At 42.9% G+C, this 22644-nt stretch overlaps 1 protein-coding gene across 1 annotated transcript in view; it reads right to left on the bottom strand.

Annotated features, from left to right (window-relative positions):
• HSD17B4 (hydroxysteroid 17-beta dehydrogenase 4) overlaps window positions 1–22644 on the bottom strand; it is a 1616359-nt gene that overhangs the window by 685183 nt on the left and 908532 nt on the right. Inside the window, exon 14 of the mRNA XM_044059338.1 lies at window positions 953–1004. Within this exon, the coding sequence (XP_043915273.1) occupies window positions 953–1004 (52 nt within the window). The remainder of the gene's footprint in view (window positions 1–952; window positions 1005–22644) is intronic.

Here is a 22644-nt window from a genome sequence, read left to right on the forward strand (position 1 = left end):
TTACCACATAGGTGGTAATCCATTAAGTACAGAAGAAGTAATTAGGGACCTGGGGACCCAAGTTGATAGCAATCTCTCATTTGACAACCACGTGGCCAAAGTGGTTAGAAAAACATTTTATATAGCCCACCTAATCATGAAGGGATTCACATCTAGATTATGGGAGGTCATCGTGCCTCTTCACTCATCCCTCATCAGGCCCAAAATCGAGTACAATGCCCCTTTTGGGATGTACCTTACAAAACACCTGCAGTAACTTGAAAGACCCCAAAAGTACCTCACCAAGAGGATCAAAGGGCTCAAACAGATGCCATATGCTGCCTGGTTAAAGAAACTCCAGCTCTACTCAGTGGCATATCGCCTGCTCAGAGGCAACCTGTGCCTGACGTATAAAGCCATGTCCAACCCGGAATTAAGGGACATTCTGCACCTCAAAAAATCCAAATCCCATCGAGCTACACGCTCAAGAGACTTGAACCTCAGCACTGAAATAAATAGGACATGCTGGAGGGACAGATTCATAACCCAGAGGCTCCCTTCACTCTGGAATAAAATCCCAGTCCAGGTTAGGCAGAGTTCCTCATTGACTCTCTTCAAGAGGAATCTTGTTGAGTGGATGGGACAGAGGCATAGTATACTAACCTCGAAAAAGGGCATAGCAAAATTAATTTAAAATGGGTGGCGAAAGCCAAACATACTCTGGCTAGGCTTATAAATGCCCTAGGGCAGATAGCCTAGTATGAACCTATGAACCTTACTCAAGGTTCACAATACACACAATCCTCCAGCATTCTTAACTACAGCCAGTCTCCAATTACAGTATGGAATGCAAAACACTACATTATTTAAGAAACATGAAGTGTTAAGAATACTGGTAGGTGAAAAATAACAATTAAAAAAAAAAAAAAAAACATTTTTTTTTCAGGTGAACAACGAAGTTAAGGAAACTGACCTGAAGTTGGAAGTGGCTTGTATTGCTCCAAATACTGTTCACCATGTAGCAGCTACACAAAAAAAAAAAAAAAAAAAAAATAAGAATTAGGTTTCATGCTGTCACGCCGTAAAGTCCTGTTCCATCCTGAATTGGTAACACCTTAAACAATCTTAACAGTGTAATAAAATAATTTAGAAAGTGTAAAATCTTAACATAACCATAGATGCCCTTATCTTCCATGTTGCAGTATTCTTACTGTGGGATTTCCTGCCTCAGGTGACCAGACGTCGTCTCCTATACAAAAGCTTAAACCTGGTTGCTGTAGGTGTGTGGGACGTCACACATAGGGCCATAAACCAGGGACCTTAAATGGGACGTCTGCATGCACAGACCTCAGAATTTGAAGGCCAGACAGACAATCTTAAGAGAGGAATAAGCGATTGTCAGCTAGAAGAGTTAAGTGTCATATGCTGGCTTGTTGCTATTGGTTAAGGGCAGAGCTTCCTAAAAGCTAGGAGCTAGGTTAGTAGTCCATTGTAATGCAGGGGGAAGGTGGGAGGGGTGGGATACTGCAACATGGAAGAGAAGGACATCAATGGTTATAGTAAGATTTTACACAACTAGTCTATGTCTTTCTATTCCTATCTTGCAGTATTCTTACTGTGGAAGAGACCACAGCAAGTCAGAGGTAAGGGTCGTGGTAGAGGTGGAAAATTCCAGACACCCATGCAGGACTGTCCTAGCAAAGCCTGCCCTGGCTCTGGAGACTTGATCTAGTTTGTAGAGCTTGGTGAAGGTGTGGATAGTGGACCAGGTGGCAGCTTCTAAAATGGAAGCTGTGTCCAGCCCTTTGAGGAAGGCTTTGGAAGTAGCCATACCTCTGGTGGAATGCACTTTCACACCCTGGGGTAAAGATTTGCTATGGTGTGAGTAGCAGAAATGAACGGATTTTCTGATCCATCCTAAAAGAGTTTGCTTGGAAACTGCCTTGCCCATAGCCCTGGGGTGGAAGGAGATAAAAAGTTGTTCAGATTTTCTGAAGGGTTTAGTTTTGTCTAGGTAGAATCCAAGTTGTCTGTGCACATCCATGGAAGGTAGGCAGGTGAATAGAGTGATTTAAGGACAGCTCGTTTACCACTTTAGGCATGAAGGAAGGGTTAGTGCACAAGGTCACCCTGTCCTTGGGGAAGACAGGGTAGGGGGGGCAGGCCATGAGTGCCTGCAACTCTGACACTCTCCTGGCAGAAGTGATGGCTACCAATAGTACGGTTTTCCATGTACAAAGTTGTAAAGTAGCATTATTAGCTGGTTCAAAGGGGCTAAGTGTTTGTTTCTCCGGGACAAAATTTAGATTCCACTGTGGCGGGATGGGTTTTTCTAGGTCGTTTGATGTGTAAGACCCCTCTCAGGAAAAGTTTAACATCTGGCCTGGATAGTAAAGGGGGTCTACAGGCAGGCAAACAGATATGGCTGAAAGACATACTTTCACTGAGGAGTAAGAAAGGTCATCCTTGAGTTCACACACACATATGTAAGGACTAGGGAAGGGTCCACCTGGCTGGGGTCCCTGTCTTTATGTACACACCATTTTGAGAATCTCTCCCATTTTGATAAGTATGATTTTCTAGTAGCAGGTTTCCTGGCCTCCTTCAGGGCTGTAACACGTCCTCTGAATAGTGGTGTCTAAAAGGGATAAGAAGTTTATCATCCAGAGTGTTAGTGCTGACATCTGTAGGTGAGGATGGATTAGGGTTCCCTTTTGTTGTGTGAGAAGGTCCACCTCGGGAGGTAACTTGTGACTGCCCTTGGCTAGAGAGTGAAGTAGGGGAAACCAGTGCTGCCTTGGGCAGTAGGGGGTCACCAACAAGATTTTTGGTTTGTCCTTCCTGATTTTCAGTAGGATCTTTTGAATTAGAGGGAACAGGGGAAAGGCATAATGAAACAGTCCCTTCCAAGGAATGCTGAAGGCATCTACTCTCCAGGCTAGTGGGGAGTGATCCTTGGTGTAGAAATTGGTCAACTGTCTGTTCTGGGGCGAGGCAAACAGATCCACTTAAGGAGTGCCCCACCGGTGGACAATGTCTAGAAAGGTTTCCCTGTTCAGCATCCACTCGTACTGTACTGTACTAAAGATGTTCTGCTTAGAAGATATGTCTGTTTGTTGCCCTGAGAGGGTATGTATGGGGTTGTGTCTGGAGGTAATATCCCATATTTGTAGGGTTATTCTGCAAAAGAGGTAGGCTTTGATTCCTCCTTGTTTGTTGAGGTACCACATGACTGTGGTGTTAGATGTGAATATTAGAAGGGGTCCCGGGTGGAGGGTAGAAAGAAAAGCCTCCAAGGCTAGGAGAACTGTAGTCATCTCCCTGACATTTCTTTTGAAGGGCAGGACCTCAAATTTCCTGAACTCTGAAGTCCTTGCAGGTGGCACCCCACCCTAGGTCTGAAGCATCTGTGTAGATGAACTGGTTTGGGGAGGGCATTTGGTGAGGTTTTCCTGGGTTGTGACAGGTTTGTTGAATCCACCACCTTAGCTCTGATTTGAGACAGGGCAGAAAGGGAATTTTGCTTCTCTAAAGAGTGTAGGTGTAGTGACCACACGTTCTTTAGGTACCACTGGAACTTCCACATATGCATTCTTGCCAAGGGAAGCATGGGAATAGTGGCTGCCATAAGCCCCAGGAGTTGCAGGAATTGTCTTGCAGAAATCTGGGATTCCAGTAAAAAGTTTTGAAAGTGAGTGGAGAGGGAGTGGACCTTTTCCTGTGGGAGAAAGACCCACATTAGATCTGTCCTGATCCTGAAGCCCAAAAAAAATTTGTCTTGCTGAGAGAGCAAGGAGGACTTGTTTAAATTGAGGGTGAAGCCCACGTTTTGAAAAAGGGTGGTGGTGAACCTGAGGTGGTCTCTGAGATGGGTTTCTGTCTCTGCTAGAAGGAGAATGTTGTCTAGGTAGAGGTAGAGGTATATACCTTGGGTCCTGCAGTAAGCAATGGCTGCGGCTAGGCATTTTGTGAATACTCTGGGTACTGTACACAACCCAATGGGCAAGGCTGTAAATTGAAAGTGAGAGCAGGCTCCAGAGAAATGTAGAAATGTTCTGTTGGAGGGTTTTATGGGGATATGAAGGTAAGCTTCCTTTAGATCCAGAGTGGCCTTTGGGTGTGGGATAAGAGGGAGTAGAGTTGGGAGGGAGAGCATTTTGAAAGAAGGCACTTCTGGATCTATCCTTCCTGAGCCTATTTCTAGTATAGGTCTCCAAGGACCATCCTTTTTGGGGACCAGAAAGAGTCTCGAGTAAAATCCTTTTCCTTCCTGCTCAGGAGGAACAGGTTCTATTGTTCCTATTTTTTTAGTTTTTGGAGGTGTTGAAGAATTTGTGGCAGGAGGTGGATTTGCTTTTTTTTGGTGGGGGGGGGGGTGAATGGGTTTTGGGATGGGCTTTTCCCTCCAGAAAAGGAAGTATTCATTTTGGATGATACTCAATACCCATTGGGCTGAAGTGATGGTTTTCCAGATGGGTAAACAATGGAATAGGTGGGCTGACAAAAGCAGATGTGCAAGGCCGTCACACATTGTTGGGTGCATTTCTATCCTGAAAGGGCTGTCTAGGACTTGGTTGAGAGGTGGCAGGTCTGGAGAAGGCCTGCCTTCTGGCTCCCTTCCTGTGCCTGGAGGAAAAAGGGGTGGCAGAGGAAGGGGTTCTCCTGACAAATGAGGTTTTCACAGGGTAGTTCCTATAATACACTGGAACAGGGGACACAAGCAAGTGCTTGATGTCCTGTAGTTCCTTGCTTTTCTGCTGCAGATTTTTAAAAAGCTCTGCAGGCTGTTTTCTAAACAAAAGGTTATGGTCTAAGGGGGCGTCCATAATCTAAATTTTAAAGTCTTCTGTAAGAGGTTGTAGGTGCAGCCAAGAGCATCTGCGGATGACAGAAGCAGAAGCTAATGACCTAGCAGAGGCCTCTGCAGCATCATAACTGCACCTAACAGAATGTCTGGCTACCTGTGAAACCAGAGACAATTTAGATGTTATGTCTGCTTTGATATGACAGTCAAGTGTGGCAGCCAGGAGATTAGCTGTTTGTGAGACAAGGTCCAGTGCATATTTGACCATGTGTGGCTGGTAATTTATAGCACGGACGGCCAGGGTGGAAGAGGTGTACACTTTTTTACCAATCCTGTCCATGGTTTTGCTGTCTTTATCAGTAGGCAAACGAGATGCGCAGGGAATAAGTCTGGATTGCTTGTCTAGAGAGACAGCAATAACTGCAGGGTCTACCAAGGGGGGGGGGGGTTTGACTAAAAATTCTTGAACATCAGGAACCTTATAAAACCTGTCTGGTCTTTTAGGTGCAGGTGGTTGAGAGTCTAGGTTTTTGGATGCAGAGGTAAAAGCATCCAGATAGGCAGGTAAGACTGGTGGGATGGCTGATGAGGAGGGGGACTCCACTTGAAGGAGTTCAAAATACCTCCTCTGGGTGTCAGTCATCTGGGTAGTGTCCCATTTAAAGTACTCTTTCATCTTGGTTATTGTTTCACCAAAGGTAATGCCCTCTGGTGGTGAGTCCCCTTCAACAGATTCCTCATCTGGTGAATAATATTCCAAAGGGGAGGCAATCTGGGATGCATAAGAAATGGACTCTCCAAAAGAAGAGTAGTAAGGTTCTAGTCCCTCCTCTCTTTCTTGGGTAGTCTGCAAGGGAAAAGAAATGGCAGAGGCAGGCCTAGGGCTGAGCACAGGTATAGTGGAGGGAGTAGAGCCTGTGGGCCTGAGAGCCATAAAGCCCTGCATAAAAGAGTTAGTGAAAGATTGCCAGTTAGGGACTCCTTCAGGGGTAGGAGTCAGATGTTTAGTTTTTTTGTTTATGTTTAGTAGGCATTGGTTTGGGAGAAGGCCTAGGCTCAGACGCTCGACTCTCAGGAACAGGAATATCCGAAGGCTGACCAACCGTTTCTGGTTCCCCCTACACGTCGGTAGGAACAGACGTCTAGACTACCTCCATGGACATGCAAGCCACAACTTCTGAAGCGGCTTTCTCGGTGGCAGCCGTAGTAGTCGGTTCTGTTGGATGTCCCTCAACTCCTATATCAGAAGCTGGCGGGACATCCGATGCGGGAGAGGCAACGGACGTAGGTCTGGAAACTTTGGCTTTTTTCCGCGGTGGTTCAGTCGGAGCGGCCGATTCAGGGTCCATTCTAAGCGCAAGCTTTTTGAGACTTTTGTTCTCTAAATATAAATTTAGTGCAGCCAGACAGCTGCAGAGGGTCTTCAGTACAAAAGACTGGCAAATGGAACACGTAGTATGATCATGTTCCTTCCCAAGACAAAAGACGCAATGGTCGTATCCTTATGTGGCATATGATGCCCGCAATGGCATTTGCCCTTTTTAGCCGACATCGGCTAATATAAAATACAGCTAACCAAGCTCAAGCAAAAAAGAAGCAAGGTTTCCCCAACAGGGTACCTAGCTTTTTAGAAGTCTTCTAGAGTAAGAGCGAAGCGAACAATGTGACATCATCTGCGGTTGAAAAGTTCTGGGGTCTGTGTGTGCAGATGTCAAATTTAAGGTCGCTGGTTTATGGCCCTACATGTGATGTCCCATGCACCTACAGCAACCAGGCTTAAACTTTTGTATAGGAGCCGACGGCGGGTCGCCTGAGGTGGGAAATCCCACAGTAAGAATACTGCAACATAGGAATAGAAGGACATCTCAAGTTTACAAAATACTGAAACATATGCTCAAGAAACTCCAGTTACAGCCACAAAGAAGTACTGGACAGCATAAAAACAACTTCCAAAGCCTAATATTATTATACATCGGTACAATGAAGGCAATTCTACTTATGAAGTTGTTTCATAAATGCTCTGGATGCCTTACTTTAACGTTGATATACAAACTATGCAAGCATTAGTACATTGGTACACAACATTTAACACAATCTTATCCAGGTAGTACCATCTGTAACAGTAAAATGCCAGGCAACTGGGTCTCATGGAAATACTCTACATTATCACTCTGACTACAGAATTCAGCCCCTGGAAAAATAATTGGTAGGGGAACAGAATGATTTAAGGAAAGTTATGAGATAAGCTTATTGCAGGAATTTGGATTTGTCGTAGAAGATCCCTGCACCTTTTGAAGAACCAAAATTAGTTCTTTACAGGAAAAGGGTCTGCAGCTCAGAGACCCTGTAGGCAAAAGAGATGGTCCCAAAAAAGCATCTTCCAACAGACTAAAGTCAAAACCACCAAGCCATTTTGTCTACACAGCAAACAAGCAAACCTCTCAATCAAGTTCAAGTCAAAAGGAGAAGAACGGAGGTTATTCAAATTTGGCAAACATGTAAAACCACCTTAAGGTATCACTTACTCTACTTGTGCTGGCCATAGTTCAAGCTTCAAAAAGGCTATGATGCACAGAAATGCCAAAAAGAAGCACCATGACCATGTAAAATCCAACACAAACAACTGCCTTGGGCAAGCTGGGATCAGCTGTACAGGCTAGTGACTACGACAGCATAATATAATTACTAAATGAGGGGAATCTACCGTTTTGAATATCTCCATGACTGGAGGTCTCTGACAGCTCCAATTACCACTGAGATACATCCAGCATGTGCGAGTGGGAGCAAAGGATGTAAAGAAAAGTCCAGATCAAAACTTAAGCCAAACACATTGCCGGCAGAAAAGCTTCCTTTCCTTGTACCAGGAGAGCTTCCCGTACTGACAGGAACCCCAGAGAGACTGAAACTGCATCCTAGACCATCACAGCATAAGGATAAAATATTTTACCTTCTTCTGTGAATTCATATGAGGCAAAGAATCAGACAAAAATACATGATAAAGCATGTAAGAATACTCCACATCCACCATCATCTCCCCTTTACATTGCTGATTCAAGTGCAACAACGGGGGGACAAGGGGGGATTATGCTGTCCTGTGAAGCAAATAGTTCAATTTCAAGGGTATCCCCACTTCAGCAGTATCCTGTCCAGACAGAATGCTCTCATTCTCAAGTTCAAGACAGGGCTGTAGCTGAAAAACTCTGCCACCGCTTTCACATCCTCCAGGATATGAACAGCTACAAGAGTGAAGCTACTGTCTACGACCAAAGCAAATCTCACACTGCTCATCTACCTCACCAAAGCCTAGGCTACTAACAACAGCAGCAGGAGGGGCACTAATCTCACTTCCACTTTCAGAGCTCTGAGGATGAGAATCAATATCATCAGGCACTGTGACATATACAGGTGAAGGAAGATAAATATCCTTGTTGGGAAATGTCCATCACTAATTCGGCTGCTAACAGAAGTCTAACTCCAACACCATGTCTGTTCCTCACTGTCCACTCCGACTTTCTCACCTTCATAGTTAAGAATTGAGAAATGAAGGCTATGGCCACAATGAAGTCCAAGAGAAGCAGAAGGCTCTGTGCCTGGACCCTTGTCTGCAACACTCATTCAGTCAGACTGGAGAGATGAAAAGCTCAGCAAGGAAAGGAGTATAACTGGAAATGAATTCATCCTCACGTCTTGGTCAGTACCTTCAAGAGGTGGACCCTGTTTTTACAAAATCTCACCAAGACGACACTTATAGATAAAAGGTATTTTATATAGCATACATAATTAACAAAAGTAGGTTAAAAATAAAAAAGACAACGGGGTGCACAAGCCCCAGGAAAAAAGTGTCCAATCCTGGTAGGCACACTGGTGCCAGGACTGGGCAAAAATGACAGTGTAGAATCGTCACGATACAGAAACATTCCTATAATGGGGTCAGGCCAGCCTCAGGGGGAGGTTGGTCCTGCTGTTATAGAAAGTAGTAGCAGTCCACAAAACAAACACAACAACTGTCAGGCCAAAAAAAGAGCCATGAAGATGACAGAGTGGGCTAGTGAGGATAAAAAAGAAATTATGCATTGTTACTATTATGCAAGAAGCCCAGAATCACCAGACAGAAGATATTCAAAAATAATAATAGAGACATTAGAGGGAAGAAAAATATTTGCACAAGAAAGACTATCAAAAGCTTCATGTACAAATACGTACTCATTAATAAAAACATTATATAGACCAAGAAACCTTGGGTCATTTGGAAAAAGAAGCATCTGAGAATGTGCAAAAAAATAAAGAGCAAAATCTAAAGATTTTTTGAAAGGTGTAGAAAGAAATGTGGACGTAGGAAAGAGAAAGAGAACTGATAAGGTGCAATATTTATGCAAAGGAGAAAGCCAAATTAATCAATACAAAGAAAGCAGCTTCAAAAATATTAAAAAAAAAAATATATATAGGCAAAGGTACCCAGATATGGAAAATTTTACAATAAAAAATACGATCACAAAGGGGAAACAGAACAGATGATTTGTAAAGTAGAAGCTAAGAAAATAGGAGCTGAAGTTATGGAATACCTGCAAATTGAAAGATTTATTGTAGAAAGTATAACACGGGTTATGTCACAGCATGATGGAACAACGAGTCTCCCAAGTAAGGAGAAACAGAAGGAACAGGAGACATCTGAAGAAGAAATAAGAACATGGGAAAGAAAAAGAGATTGAATATGATGCAATATTTATGCAAATGAGAAAGAAAGATTAATCAATACAAAAAAAAATAGCACCAAAGATATTTGAAGAGAAATACAAACAAAGAAATCCAGATATGGAAAATTTTACATTACAAACAATAATAAAACAAAGGGACAAAAGTAGAAAAGAAGATTAGTAACGGAGAAATGAAACAAACAGAAACAGAAGTTATGGACTACCTGTTAAGTGTAGGATTTAGTGTAAAATATCTGACTGTGCTAACATCACAGCATGATAGAAGTGAGTCCCCAAATTAAGGAGAAACCAGTGGAGCGGAAAAGCATCTGATCATTGCCACATTAAGATACTTTGCATCCTTCAGTAGGAAATCAGTATAAAAGTTCAGCTGGAGTTGCACAGCAAGGGAAGGGACAGGAAACTGTGCCAACGCTGTCACAATCAGTATTGCAGAGTGATAGGTCAGTGAGTTCTGATATGAAGTAGCAATGGGTGACACATGATGAAGCTCAAGAAAATAAGTCAAAGATGATGTTCTGGAACTTTCTGTAGAATGCCTGCAGGAAACGGAGAACAAAAATGTGCCCTTAGTTTAGAAGAAAATCATCTAAGGGAAGAATTGCTTGATTTAATAGAGTTGGAGAGTAGACATATTGACATCAATGAATGAAATATATTACAGAAGGTCAATAAGACACAAAATGTTAGATGTTTGATAAATACAACAAAAGTAAACAGGACGTATTACTGTGCAGCTAAATTAATAACAGATAAAAGTCTTACCACAAAAACATAGGGCAGTAAGGAAAAGGAAGGGGAGAAATCAAATGCTATCATAGAAATATCAGAGAAAACTATAAAGCAATTAAGACAATAATTGTCACTGTTAGAATACAGAAGAGGGAACAGATCAACAAAAATACTCAAAGACAGACGTAATAAATGCAACATGCAGTATCAGAACAGACCAGGATCTGTCATACACCATTGCCAATGTTGTTGCTGTCTTTCGGCTTTTTCCAGTTAGGGGTCGCCACAGCGGAAATCCGGTCCACTAATGATTGGCAGTAGATTTTCACGAACGCCGAGGTGCCAGCTCAACATTCAACCTTCAACGAAGGCACGCCTATTTACGCATGTCTTTTGAATGCCCACCCAACCGCGGGGAGGACATGCAGACTCCACACAGAAGGCATTCCCCGCACTCCAGCTGAGAATCGAACAGGAAAACCTCTTGCTGTGAGGCAACAACGCTACCGCTGCACCACCGCGGAAGTATACTATTGCCAATAATAAAGTAAAAATATCAGCACAGGTAAAAAAAAAAATAAAAAATTGGAAGATATGCCGATCAATATAAAGGGAAAGTACAAAATAAGCAATTTAGTGATGACTCAAAAAGTTTTATAAAGAACTGGGAAACAAAGCAAAGGGAATAGAAACACCAGCAAAAAAGAAGAAACAGACACATTTTGGAGAAATATCTATGAACATCCTGTGAACATGACAAAGATGCTGAATGGATAGAAGTTGAAATGTACAGGATATGAAAAGTACAGTTTTGTACCTACCATAAATGTAGATGTCCGATAGACATGCAACTGCAGTCATAACATGTGGGTTTGTCCTGCCTCAGGCAGCCCTCTGTCAGTCGGATTCCAAAGTCTGGGTCCGACGTCGGCTGATGTCGCATTTCTCTCCGACGTCAGAGCGGCTGGAGTACATAAGCATCAGCCGACGCCATTTTCTTCAGTGTTTCTTGCCCCAGATGCCAGTTGCCCTCCAAGGAAGGCTGTAAACAAATTGTAAGACAAAAACAGGATTCCAAACAAGCAAATGAGCAATAAAACAAATACACCATAACAGATATCCCCAGCTAAGAGTAACAGGGATAGGAGTGGATCCTAGGCATAGAGGGGTATGGAGGGAGGGAAAATCCGACTGCAGTTGCATGTCTATCGGACATCTACATTTATGGTAGGTACAAAACTGTACTATGTCCTTCAAGAATGCAACTGCAGTCATAACATGTGGGTAGAATACCATAGCTTAGCTGGGGGAGGAGGAATGCTCTAGGAAAAGATGGTGTGGCAATCAAACCCTGCAGGACTGCCAAGCAAAGCCTGCTCTGGATCTGGAGTATAGAGGAGATTGTAGTGTTTGGAGAATGTATGCACGGAGCTCCATGTAGCAGCTTCTAGAATGTCCTTGGTAGGCACCCCTCTTAAGAATGCTGTAGAGGTGGCTGTAGCTCTGGTGGAATGTGGTCTGACATTAGCTGGAACAGTCTTTCCATGAAAGGAATAACAGAATCTGATGCAATGTCCAATCCATTTAGAAATAGTCTGTTTTGAAATTGCTTTTCCTTGGACTGCAGGCGTAAGCTAAAAAAGTTGTTCAGACTTCCTATTGGCCTTTGTTCTGTCCAGGTAGTATTGAAGTTGTCTGTGAATGTCCAAGGTATGCAACAGTCTTTCCCCCTTATTCTCAGGATTGGGGAAGAAAGCAGGCAGATGAATGGCTTGATTTAAAGAAACCCTAGAAACCACCTTTGGCATAAAAGTAGGGTTGGTCCTTAATGAAACCCTGTCTCTATGAAAATGATAAAGGATGGTATTGCCATTAGGGCCTGTAGCTCCAAAACCCTTCTTGCTGAGGTAATTGCCAACAGGAAAGCTGTCTTCCATGAGAGAAATTGCAAGTCAACTGAAGCTGCTGGCTCAAATGGAGGTAAAGTCAGTTTTTCTAAGACAAAATTGAGGTCCCAGGCTGGCACTGGGGCCTTTCTCTTAATGTTCTTGATTCCCTGAGGAATTGCCTTAGTAAGGGTGAGAAAAACAGGAGGAACAGTGTTGTATCTAGCTGAAATAGCAGATGCATGTATCTTTATGGAAGAATATGAGAGGCCGTTCTTTAACATATCTGCCAAATATTCCAAGATGAGTGGGATGTTCAACAATGATGCATCATGTCCTTTGCTAGTATTCCAATTGCTGAATCTTTTCCACTTTGCTAAGTAAACCTTTCTGGTGGATGGTCTTCGAGCCTCTGTTAGTATCCGCTGAACTTCCTTGGAGAGAGATAAGCTGAAGTTATTTATGGGATCTCCCAGGCTGTTAGCTGCAGCGTCAGAAGATTTGGATGCAGTGTTTCGAAATTGCGTTGAGTCAAAAGTAGAGGCCACTGGGGGAGGGCCCACCTCCTGGTGTGGCATATGCTCCGTAGTAGTGGGTACCAGTGTTGTCTTGGCCAGTCCGAGCTATTATGATTCCCTTGGGCTTCTCTGCTTTGATCTTTAGTAATACTGAGGTCATCAGTGGCAGAGGTGGGAATGCATAGATTGCTAGGAGTTCCAGTTGAATGAGAGGGCATCTATTTTCCAAGCTTTTGGATGGTATGTCCTTGTGCAAAATTTTGGTAGAAGATGGTTGAGGTGAGAGGCAAATAGGTCCACTTCTGGCTTGCCCCATGTCGAAGTGAGTTGTCTGAAGGCCTTCGGATGTAACCTCCACTCGTGAGGATCTGTGAAATTCCTGCTTAGGCTGTCCACCAACACATTGTCTTTTCCTGGAACAAACTGGGATTGTAACTGGATGTTTAGGCTCAGTGATTTCTCCCAAAGCTGCATTGTCAGTCTGCAAAGGGGGTAAGAGTGGGTGCCCCCCTGCTTGTTTATGTACCACATCACAGTGGTGTTGCCTGTCCGTATCATTAAATGGCCTTGCTGGAGTTGGTGTTGAAAAGCCTCGATGGCATGCATTACTGCCAGCATTTCCTTTTGGTTTATATGCAGATGTGTTTCCTTTGGAGACCATTGTCCTTGTATACACCTGCCTTCCATGTGCGCCCCCATCCAAGGTCTGAGGCATCTGTAGTCATGGTCTGTGTTATCTGTGGTTTTTTTGAATGACATACCTGTGTTTGCCTGGCTCACCGAGGCCCACCATAGGAATTCCTTTTGTAGGCATGGAATGAGTGGTATGATTGTCTCCAAGTTGTTGCTGTGTTGAGACCAAATGCTTTTTAGGTACCATTGAAGCTTTCTCATGTGTAGTCTTGCTAATGGAACCAGGAGAATGCAGGATGCCATGTAACCCAGGGCCTGTAGGAATCTCCTTGCAGTCATCTGGGTGAGTTTTGCTAAATCTTTGAAGTAATGAGTTAACTTCTCTTGCTTGTCTTCTGTCAGGTAAGCCAGAGAGGCTGTGTCTAGTTTGGCTCCTAAGAAGATTATTTGCTGGGATGGCTGCAGTCTTGACTTTTGGAAGTTGACTGTGTATCCCAGAGCTTGAAGTAATCGTATGACATAATCCAGGTTTTTTGTCAACATCAATTTGTCGTCCGCTTGTATGAGGCAGTCGTCCAGGTACGGGTAAATTTGTATACCCTGGAGCCTGCAATGAGCAATTACTGAAGCCAGGCATTTTGTAAATACTCTGGGCAGTAGATAAGCCAAATGGCAATGCTGAGAATTGATAATGCTCTGGCCCTGCAAGAAATCTGAGGTATCTTCTGCAGCTGTGTCTGATAGGGACATGCAGGTATGCCTCCTTGAGGTCCAGAGTAATCAGCCACGACTCTTGCCCAGCATGGGAAGGAGTTGCTGTAGAGTCAGCATTTTGAACTTTGGTACTATGAGAAAGGTGTTTAATGCGGACAAGTCCAGTATTGGTCTCCATTGAGATTCTTTTCTTGGAACAAGGAACAGTCTTGAGTAAAACCCCTGGTCTTGTTCTTGTTGTGGAACTCCTTCTATTGCCTTCATTCGAGTCAGCAGAGTGATTTGCTTGATAGCCTCTGCCCTCTGATTTTGTGGTAGGTTTGGCATGCCTTGTTTTCTTGGTAAGGTATGAAAATGAAACCTGTACCCTTGGTCTATAATGTCCAAAATCCATTTGTCCTTTGTCAGTCTGTGCCAGTTTTCTGCAAACAGAGCTAATTTCCCACCCAAGGGAGCTTCTCGTTGTTCGAGGAAAGTCATTGAGATTGTGGTTGTGGGGCAGGTGAAACCCCACTTCTTTGGTTTCCTGGCTGCCATTGTCCCCTGTAAGGGCCTCTGTATTGGCCTCTTCCTCGGCCACGCCTGTTCTTACCCTTTGAAACTTTTCTGGATTAGGAAAGGACCAGTTTTTGAAGGCCAATTCCTACTGAATCTGTTGAACCTGGAGGAAATCTTTCACAGTCTGAACTGATTTTGCTTTTTCTTCGATGGTCTTTAACACATCCTTAGCATTTGCTTTGCACCAAAAAGCTTGTTCTTTTCCAAAGGTGCATCCAGAAGTTTTGCTTTTACATGATCTGGTAGAGGTTGATCTTTTAACCAAGCATGTCTACGAATGACTGCCCCTGTCATAGCTGCCCCACATGAAGCTTCCAGTGCATCATATCCACACTGCAGGAAGTGATTGCTTACTTGCTGAGTGTTATGTACAGCTTCCTGCAAAGTCTTCCTGTCTAAAGGATCAGGAGTGGCTAATGTTTTTTGTAAATCTTCTAACAGATAGTCCTGATATTGTAACATATGAAAAAGGCTATTTAAAGCTCTCATAGATAAGGTAGTGGATGTGTAAACCTTTTTGCCCCATCTCTCTAATGACCTAGCTTCCCTGTTGGAGGGCAAAGGATTTTTTGAGGTGGAGGCTGAAACTCCTTTAGGCCCCTGTGAAATAGTTTCCAAATCAGCAGTATGGGCCCTGAATAAATGGGAATGAGTTTCTGGGACCCTGTAATACCTGTCTGGCTTGACTGGAGCAGGAGGAAGAGAATTTTACATTTCAAACAATAATAAAACAAAGGGGCAAAAGTAGAAAAGAAGATTAGTAACGGAGAAATGAAACAAACAGAAATAGAAGTTATGGACTACCTGTGAAGTGTAGGATTTAGTGTAAAATATCTGACTGTGCTAACATCACAGCATGATAGAAGTGAGTCCCCAAATTAAGGAGAAACCAGTGGAGCAGAAAAGCATCTGATCATTGCCACATTAAGATACTTTGCATCCTTCAGTAGGAAATCAGTATAAAAGTTCAGCTGGAGTTGCACAGCAAGGGAAGGGACAGGAAACTGTGCCAACGCTGTCACAATCAGTATTGCTGAGTGATAGGTCAGTGAGTTCTGATATGAAGTAGCAATGGGTGACACATGACGAAGCTCAAGAAAATAAGTCAAAGATGATGTTCTGGAACTTTCTGTAGAATGCCTGCAGGAAACTGAGAACAAAAATGTGCCCTTAGTTAAGAAGAAAATCATCTAAGGGAAGAATTGCTTGATTTAATAGAGTTGGAGAGTAGACATATTGACATCAATGAATGAAATATATTACAGAAGGTCAATAAGACACAAAATGTTAGATGTTTGATAAATACAACAAAAGTAAACAGGACGTATTACTGTGCAGCTAAATTCATTACAGATAAAAGTCTTACCACAAAAACATAGGGCAGTAAGGAAAAGGAAGGGGAGAAATCAAATGCTATCACAGAAATATCAGAGAAAACTATAAAGCAATTAAGACAATAATCGTCACTGTTAGAATACAGAAGAGGGAACAGATCAACAAAAATACTCAAAGACAGACGTAATAAATGCAACATGCAGTATCAGAACAGACCAGGATCTGTCATACACCATTGCCAATGTTGTTGCTGTCTTTCGGCTTTTTCCAGTTAGGGGTCGCCACAGCGGAAATCCGGTCCGCTAATGATTGGCAGTAGATTTTCACGAACGCCGAGGTGCCTGCTCAACATTCAACCTTCATGAAGCACGCTATATTTACGCATGTCTTTTGAATGCCCACCCAACCGCGGGGAGGACATGCAGACTCCACACAGAAGGCATTCCCCACACTCCAGCTGAGAATCGAACAGGAAAACCTCTTGCTGTGAGGCAACAACGCTACCGCTGCACCACCGCGGAAGTATACTATTGCCAATAATAAAGTAAAAATATCAGCACAGGTTAAAAAAAAAATGGAAGATATGCAGATCAATATAAAGGGAAAGTACAAAATAAGCAATTTAGTGATGACTCAAAGTTTTATAAAGAACTGGGAAACAAAGCAAAGGGAATAGAAACACCAGCAAAAAAGAAGAAACAGACACATTTTGGAGAAATATCTATGAACATCCTGTGAACATGACAAAGATGCTGAATGGATAGAAGTTGAAATGTACAGGATATGAAACAGGATGAAGTAACGGTGAAAGAGATGGAAACAAAACAAAGAAAAACTCGTAACTGGAAAACCCCAGGCCCACAAGCAGTATCTAACCTGTCTAAAAGTATTAACATCTTTACATGAAGGTTTAGCCATGAGAAAGAACTACTTATATACTCACCCCAGACACCAAACTGGTTAACAACAGGAAAAATGATACTCCTCCTTAAGAGTAAACCTGCAAGATATCCTAAAACCTATAGACCAATAACTTGCCTTCCAGCGATATGTAAACTATACACTGGCATTGATGGTGACAGCTTACAGTCATTTTCAAGAAAACTCAATAGAACAAAAGGGTAACAAAAGAAAGTCATATGGAACAAAGGATCTTTTGTTGTTAAATAAAGTCATAATAGAGAATTGCAAAAAAGGGGAAGAATCTAAGTATGGCATAGACAGACTACAAAAAAGCATTTGACAGCATCCCACATTCACGGATAAAAAACTGCTTACATACAAATTTAAAACATACACCCTACACTGAACGATTACATTACAGTGACCATGAAACAGCGGCAAACCACTATGCAGCTAAACCATGATAAAGGACAAATAATTATCCCAGGGATTAAAATTCAGAGGGGGATATTCCAGGGTGAATCTGTCACCACTGCACTTTTATCATGCCTTAACCCATTACACTGTCTGCTTAACAGATTAGTTCATGGCTATAATTTGGCTCCCAGAAAGCAACAATGTGTAGAGACTTCTCTTCTTTTTGTGGATGATTTAAAACTGTATAGTTCATCAGATGAGGAACTAAAGCAGAACTGCAAGTGGTCAAAACTTTCACAGATGAGATAAGAATGTCATTTGGTCTTCATAAATGTGCAAAAGCAACATTTAAAGCAAGAAAACTGCAGCACCAAGAAAACATCAGTCTGGGACAGGAATGTGATATAAAAGAAATTGAGTAGGAGGGAGTGTATAAATATTTGTGAAATGATGAAGTATCAACAATAAAACAAGACCAAACGAATATAAAACTTAATAAGTAACATTTTAGAAGTTTAAAATACTGAAATCAGAAAATTCCCATGCATGCTCATACCTCATCTTCCCACATATCTACTTCATAGTTGAACATATACACATCTCCCCAGATGCTGTGTCACACAAAATTTCCAAATGTTTGCATCATTTTAGCTCCTGTTCCTTCTCTACAAAAATATTTTTTGAGATGAACACTTCCATCTCTTGTCCCTTCCACTACAAAAATGCTGCTTTTTAGATGAACACTCCAAGTCCCAAGCAAGACAAGTGCAGATCTATGATCTAAGGTAAGTTAGACAGCTATAGGCACATTACTGCTTCATTAATCCATTTCTCTGAGAGATGCTCAGGAAAAAAATGTATTCACCCAAGAACAAACAGTATGCTTGACTATACTTTTCTTTTATTATTCGTGTTTCCCAATTCCTGCCGGCTGACCATCAGCTCTTCTCTTCTCAGGAGCTGTCATACTGACAACCATCAGGGGTTTTGTGGTTAGATTCCTAACCCAATCCCCCCAGTGGCTGATATGAGCACCAACATCAATAAGGGGCCACCCTATCCACACCAGTGTCTGCATGCTCCCACACACAGTTAAGACGGCTTTAATCACAGGACTAGAATGCCAAGTCCATCTCCCCAGTCCTGCAGACATTATTATTATAGTTATGCAAGCCTGTGTTTGAACAGGGATGACTTGGCTGACAAGACATCCATTTCCATCCACCAGAATGGGTGGACTGGCATAAGTCACTCATTCTGACCCCACCCCCCACCCAGTTCTTTCCTCACTTGAGTCACTAGTTGATCTTGGGTTTTCTAGGTCATAGTCAGAGCTTCGTTCCTCCATACTACATAGCTGGGTTGCCTGGCTATCCCTTTGATTTGGGGGCAACACTGCTGCCCATTTTATGCCATTTAAAAAAAAACCTGAATATACACTTAAAATCTCAAAATAGTACTGTGCGTTATAGATTAAAAAGCACTCCCAGAGAAAATGAATGTTCCTAAACTTGCATAAAAATGCCAGACAGGGTACGGTTAAATTGTTAAAAGTGTGTTTTTATTCCAAGCCTGGCCCAAGCAGCTGCCAGCCTGTAGCCAGAAAACAAGGCACAACTGTAAACAAAACATGATGTTTTCATAAGGAAACATTTTGGAATCATTAAGCATCACAACACTGCTTTCCTGCAAATAACTGTTTAGATCCAAGGAAATTCAGATAAATATCTTTTCATATGGATGAGTAATAATGCCTGTATGGGAAAAGATTCAAAAGGGAGCACATGCAGTGCAGTCTTAAGTGACAGCATTGTCAAGGCCAATGTCATGCTCTCAGCACTTGTGGTACTGACTTCAACAGCCAAAAGACGAACCCTATCAAGACTAATATTAACACCGTCAAAATCTTTGTCGGGCTTGGTCACCAAAAGGTTGACTTTCAGCACTGGACCCAACATGTGTGTTGATTCCAGTAGCATCAGCTGAAAGCATCAACTCCAGCAGCGTTGACATCAGAGTAGCCCATGCCAGGGAATACAACCCTGAGGATGGGATGACAGGCTATGCTGACAGGTCTTTGGATGGCGGCATCAGCAGCAGATGTATAAAGTACAGTTGTGTACACTTACCATAAATGTAGATGTTCAAGTGTATTCACTGTTGCAGTCATTACATTTGGGTTATCTGCTTACAGTAGCCCTCAGTCAGCCTGATTAACAAAGTCTTGTGTCCTACGTCAGTTGCTGTCTCTTCTTCCGTGACGTCAGGTCGTCAGGGGTATAAAATATGCAGCCAATGTCATTACATCAGTTGTTCTTGCCCCAGATGTCAGGTGCCCCCTAATGGGAAGCAATTAAATCTATAAGTATACAAGGTTATACCTCAAACAAAAAAGCAAATACACCAAAAAGCTTTAAAGCATTGAAAAGGAGAGAAAAGGTATAGCCAAATGAAGTCAGAGGGCTGGAGGGAGGGTAACCAGGACTGCAACAGTGAATACACTCGAACATCTACATTTATGATAAGTGTACACAACTGTACTATGTTCTTCATGTTTCACTGTTGCAGTCATTACATATGGGTAGATTCCCAAAGCTAAGGATGGGAGGAGGAATTTAGATAGCATGAGGACCAGCTATAAGGCCCTGCAAGACTGCAGTGGCAAAGCCAGCTCTGGATTTAGAGAAAATTGGCAAATGGTAATGCTTGGTGAAAGTATGTACAGAACTCCAGGTAGCAGCTTCTAGGATGTCCCTGGTAGGTACGCCTCTGAGAAAGGCTGTAGAGGTAGATGCAGCCCTGGTTGAGTGGGATCTGATCCCCAGTGGGATAGGTTTTCCATGGTGCTTATAGCAGAAGTGAATGCAATGGCCTATCCATTTGGAGATGGTTCACTTTGAAATAGCCTTCCCCTCTGTCCCTGCAGCAAATGCCACCAGCAGTTGTTCAGATTTCCTTTGAGGTTTAGACCTGTCCAAGTAGAATCTAAGTTGTCTGTGCACATCTAAGGAGTGCAGTATCCATTCTCCTTTGTTCTGTGGATTAGGAAAGAAGGTAGGCAAATGAATGGACTGATTAAAGGCCACACTGGATACCACCTTTGGCATGAAAGAGGGATTGGTCCTGAGGGACACCCTGTCCGCATGAAAAATGATGAAAGGCTCCACTGCCATAAGGGCCTGTAATTCAGATACCCTTCTTGCTGAAGTGATGGCTAAAAGGGAAGCTGTTTTCCAAGAAAGGAATTTTAAATCTGCAGTAGCAGCTGACTCGAAAGGAGGAAGGGTGAGTTTCTCCAATACAAATTAAGGTCCCAGGCTGGAGTTGGAGCTCTCCTGGGTGGTCTTAAACTTTTGGCCCCTCTGAGGAACTGCTTGAGCAGTGGAAGAGAGAAGAGGAGAAGTTCTGCATTATAATGAGCTGAAATGGCTGAAGCGTGAATTTTTATTGAGGAAAAAGACAGGCCCTTGTGAAGCATCTCAGTTAAGTATTGTAAAATCTGAGGTAAATTGGGCACTGCTGTGCTCATCCCTTGAGAATGGTTTCAGGCACAGAATCTTTTCCATTTTTCAGCATAAGAATTTCTTGTACTAGGCCTCCTTGCCTTTAAAATGACATCCATCACTGGTTTACTGAGGGATGGTAAAGGAGAGCTTAGGTAATTAGCCAGGCTGCTAAGTTCAGTGTTTGAAGCTGAGGGTGCAGAATCTGGCTCTCCTGCTGAGACAGCAGGGTAGGAGTCTGAGGCAGGTGCCATGCGGCCAACAGTGACACACTGCGCAGGAGGAGGTACCAGTGTTGGTGTGGCCAGACTGGTGCAATCAAAATCATCCTTGGTTTGTCTTGTTTGATCTTTAGTAGTACTTTGGAGAGCAGAAGCAGAGGAGGAAAGGCATAAACTGATAGGTTTTCCAGCTGAAGGACAGAGCATCCACTTTCCAAGCTTGTCTGTGTGGAGTCCTTGCGCAAAATTTTTCCAATTGATAGTTCTGGGGGGAGGCAAACAGGTCTACAACTGGGCTCCCCCATTTGCTTGTCAACATGTTGAAAATCCTTGGTTCCAGTTTCCACTCGTGTGGGTCCATGAGGGTTCTGCTTAGTCCATCTGCCAGTATATTTAGTTTTCCTGGCAGGAATTGAGCTTGTTGATGTACTTGGTAGCTCAAGGCTGTGTTCCACAATGCCATGGTTAGTCTGCAGAGGGGGGGGGTAAGAATGTGTACCCCCCTGCTTGTTTATGTACCACATAACAGTGGTGTTGTCCACCTTTACCATTAACTGTCCTGGAAGAATGTGGTCCTTGAAGGCTGTCAGAACATTCTGTACAGCTAACATTTCTTTATGATTGATGTGAAGGTGCATTTGAATTGGGTTCTATTTGCCCTGAATGCACTTCCCTGCCAGCCCCCCCCCCCCCATGCATAGTCTGATGCGTCTGTTGTTAGGGTTTGGGCGGCAGGGGGTAGTACGAATGGTAGTCCCTTGTTTTGGTGGCAGGCCTCTGCCCACCAAAGGAACTCTAGGCGTAGACAAGGAATCATTGCTTCTAGATCCTGAGAATGTTGACACCATAGGCTTTTTAGATACCATTGTAGTTTCCTCAAAAGTAGTCTTGCATATGGAATTAGAAGAATACAGGAGGCCATGAACCCAAAGGCTTGTAGTATTTCCCTTGCAGATAGCAGGGTTTTTGTGACCACTTGTTTGAAGTAGGCTGTCAAGTGAATTTGTTTCTCTGGCATGAGGAAAGCCATTTGGGAAGTTGTATTCAAGCTTGTTCCCAGGAATATAATTTGTTGACAGGGTACCAGGTGTGATTTATTTTCGTTTATGGTGTACCCCAGACAAGTTAGCACCCTTTGTACAAAAGCCAGATGATTCAAAAGTATGTCCTGGTTTTCTGCCTGAATTAGACAATCGTCCAGGTATTGGTATATTTGAATATTTCTTTGCCTGCAAAATGCAATCACTGGAGCTAGGCACTTTCTGAATACCCTGGGCACAGTAGATAAACCAAAGGGCAGTGCAGAGAACTGATAGTGCATGTGGTCTGCTTTGAAGCATAGGTATCTTCTGCAAGACTCCCTGATTGGGATGTGCAGGTATGCTTCCTTTAAATTTAGTGTTGCCAACCAGGCATCTTTGTTTAGCATAGGAAGCAACTGGTGAAGAGTCAGCATCTTGAATTTTGGAATCACCAAAAAGGTGTTTAGAGTAGGCAGGTCCAGGATAGGACGCCATGAATTGTCTTTTCTGGGTACCAGGAAAAATCTCGAGTAGAAACTTTGCCCCTTTTTCTCTTCTGGTACCAACTGAATAGCCCCTATGCTTGAGAAAGAAAGTACTTGCTTTTGGGCCTCTGCCCACTGCTTTGGAGGGTAGATCCGGCCAACCACTTGGAGTTGGTGACGTGTGGAAGTGAAATCTGTATCTTTGGGACACTATATTTA

This window comes from Protopterus annectens, chromosome 17.part0 (assembly GCF_019279795.1).
Source record: "Protopterus annectens isolate FY-2018-M chromosome 17.part0, PAN1.0, whole genome shotgun sequence".
Classification (NCBI taxonomy): Eukaryota; Metazoa; Chordata; order Ceratodontiformes; family Protopteridae; genus Protopterus; species Protopterus annectens.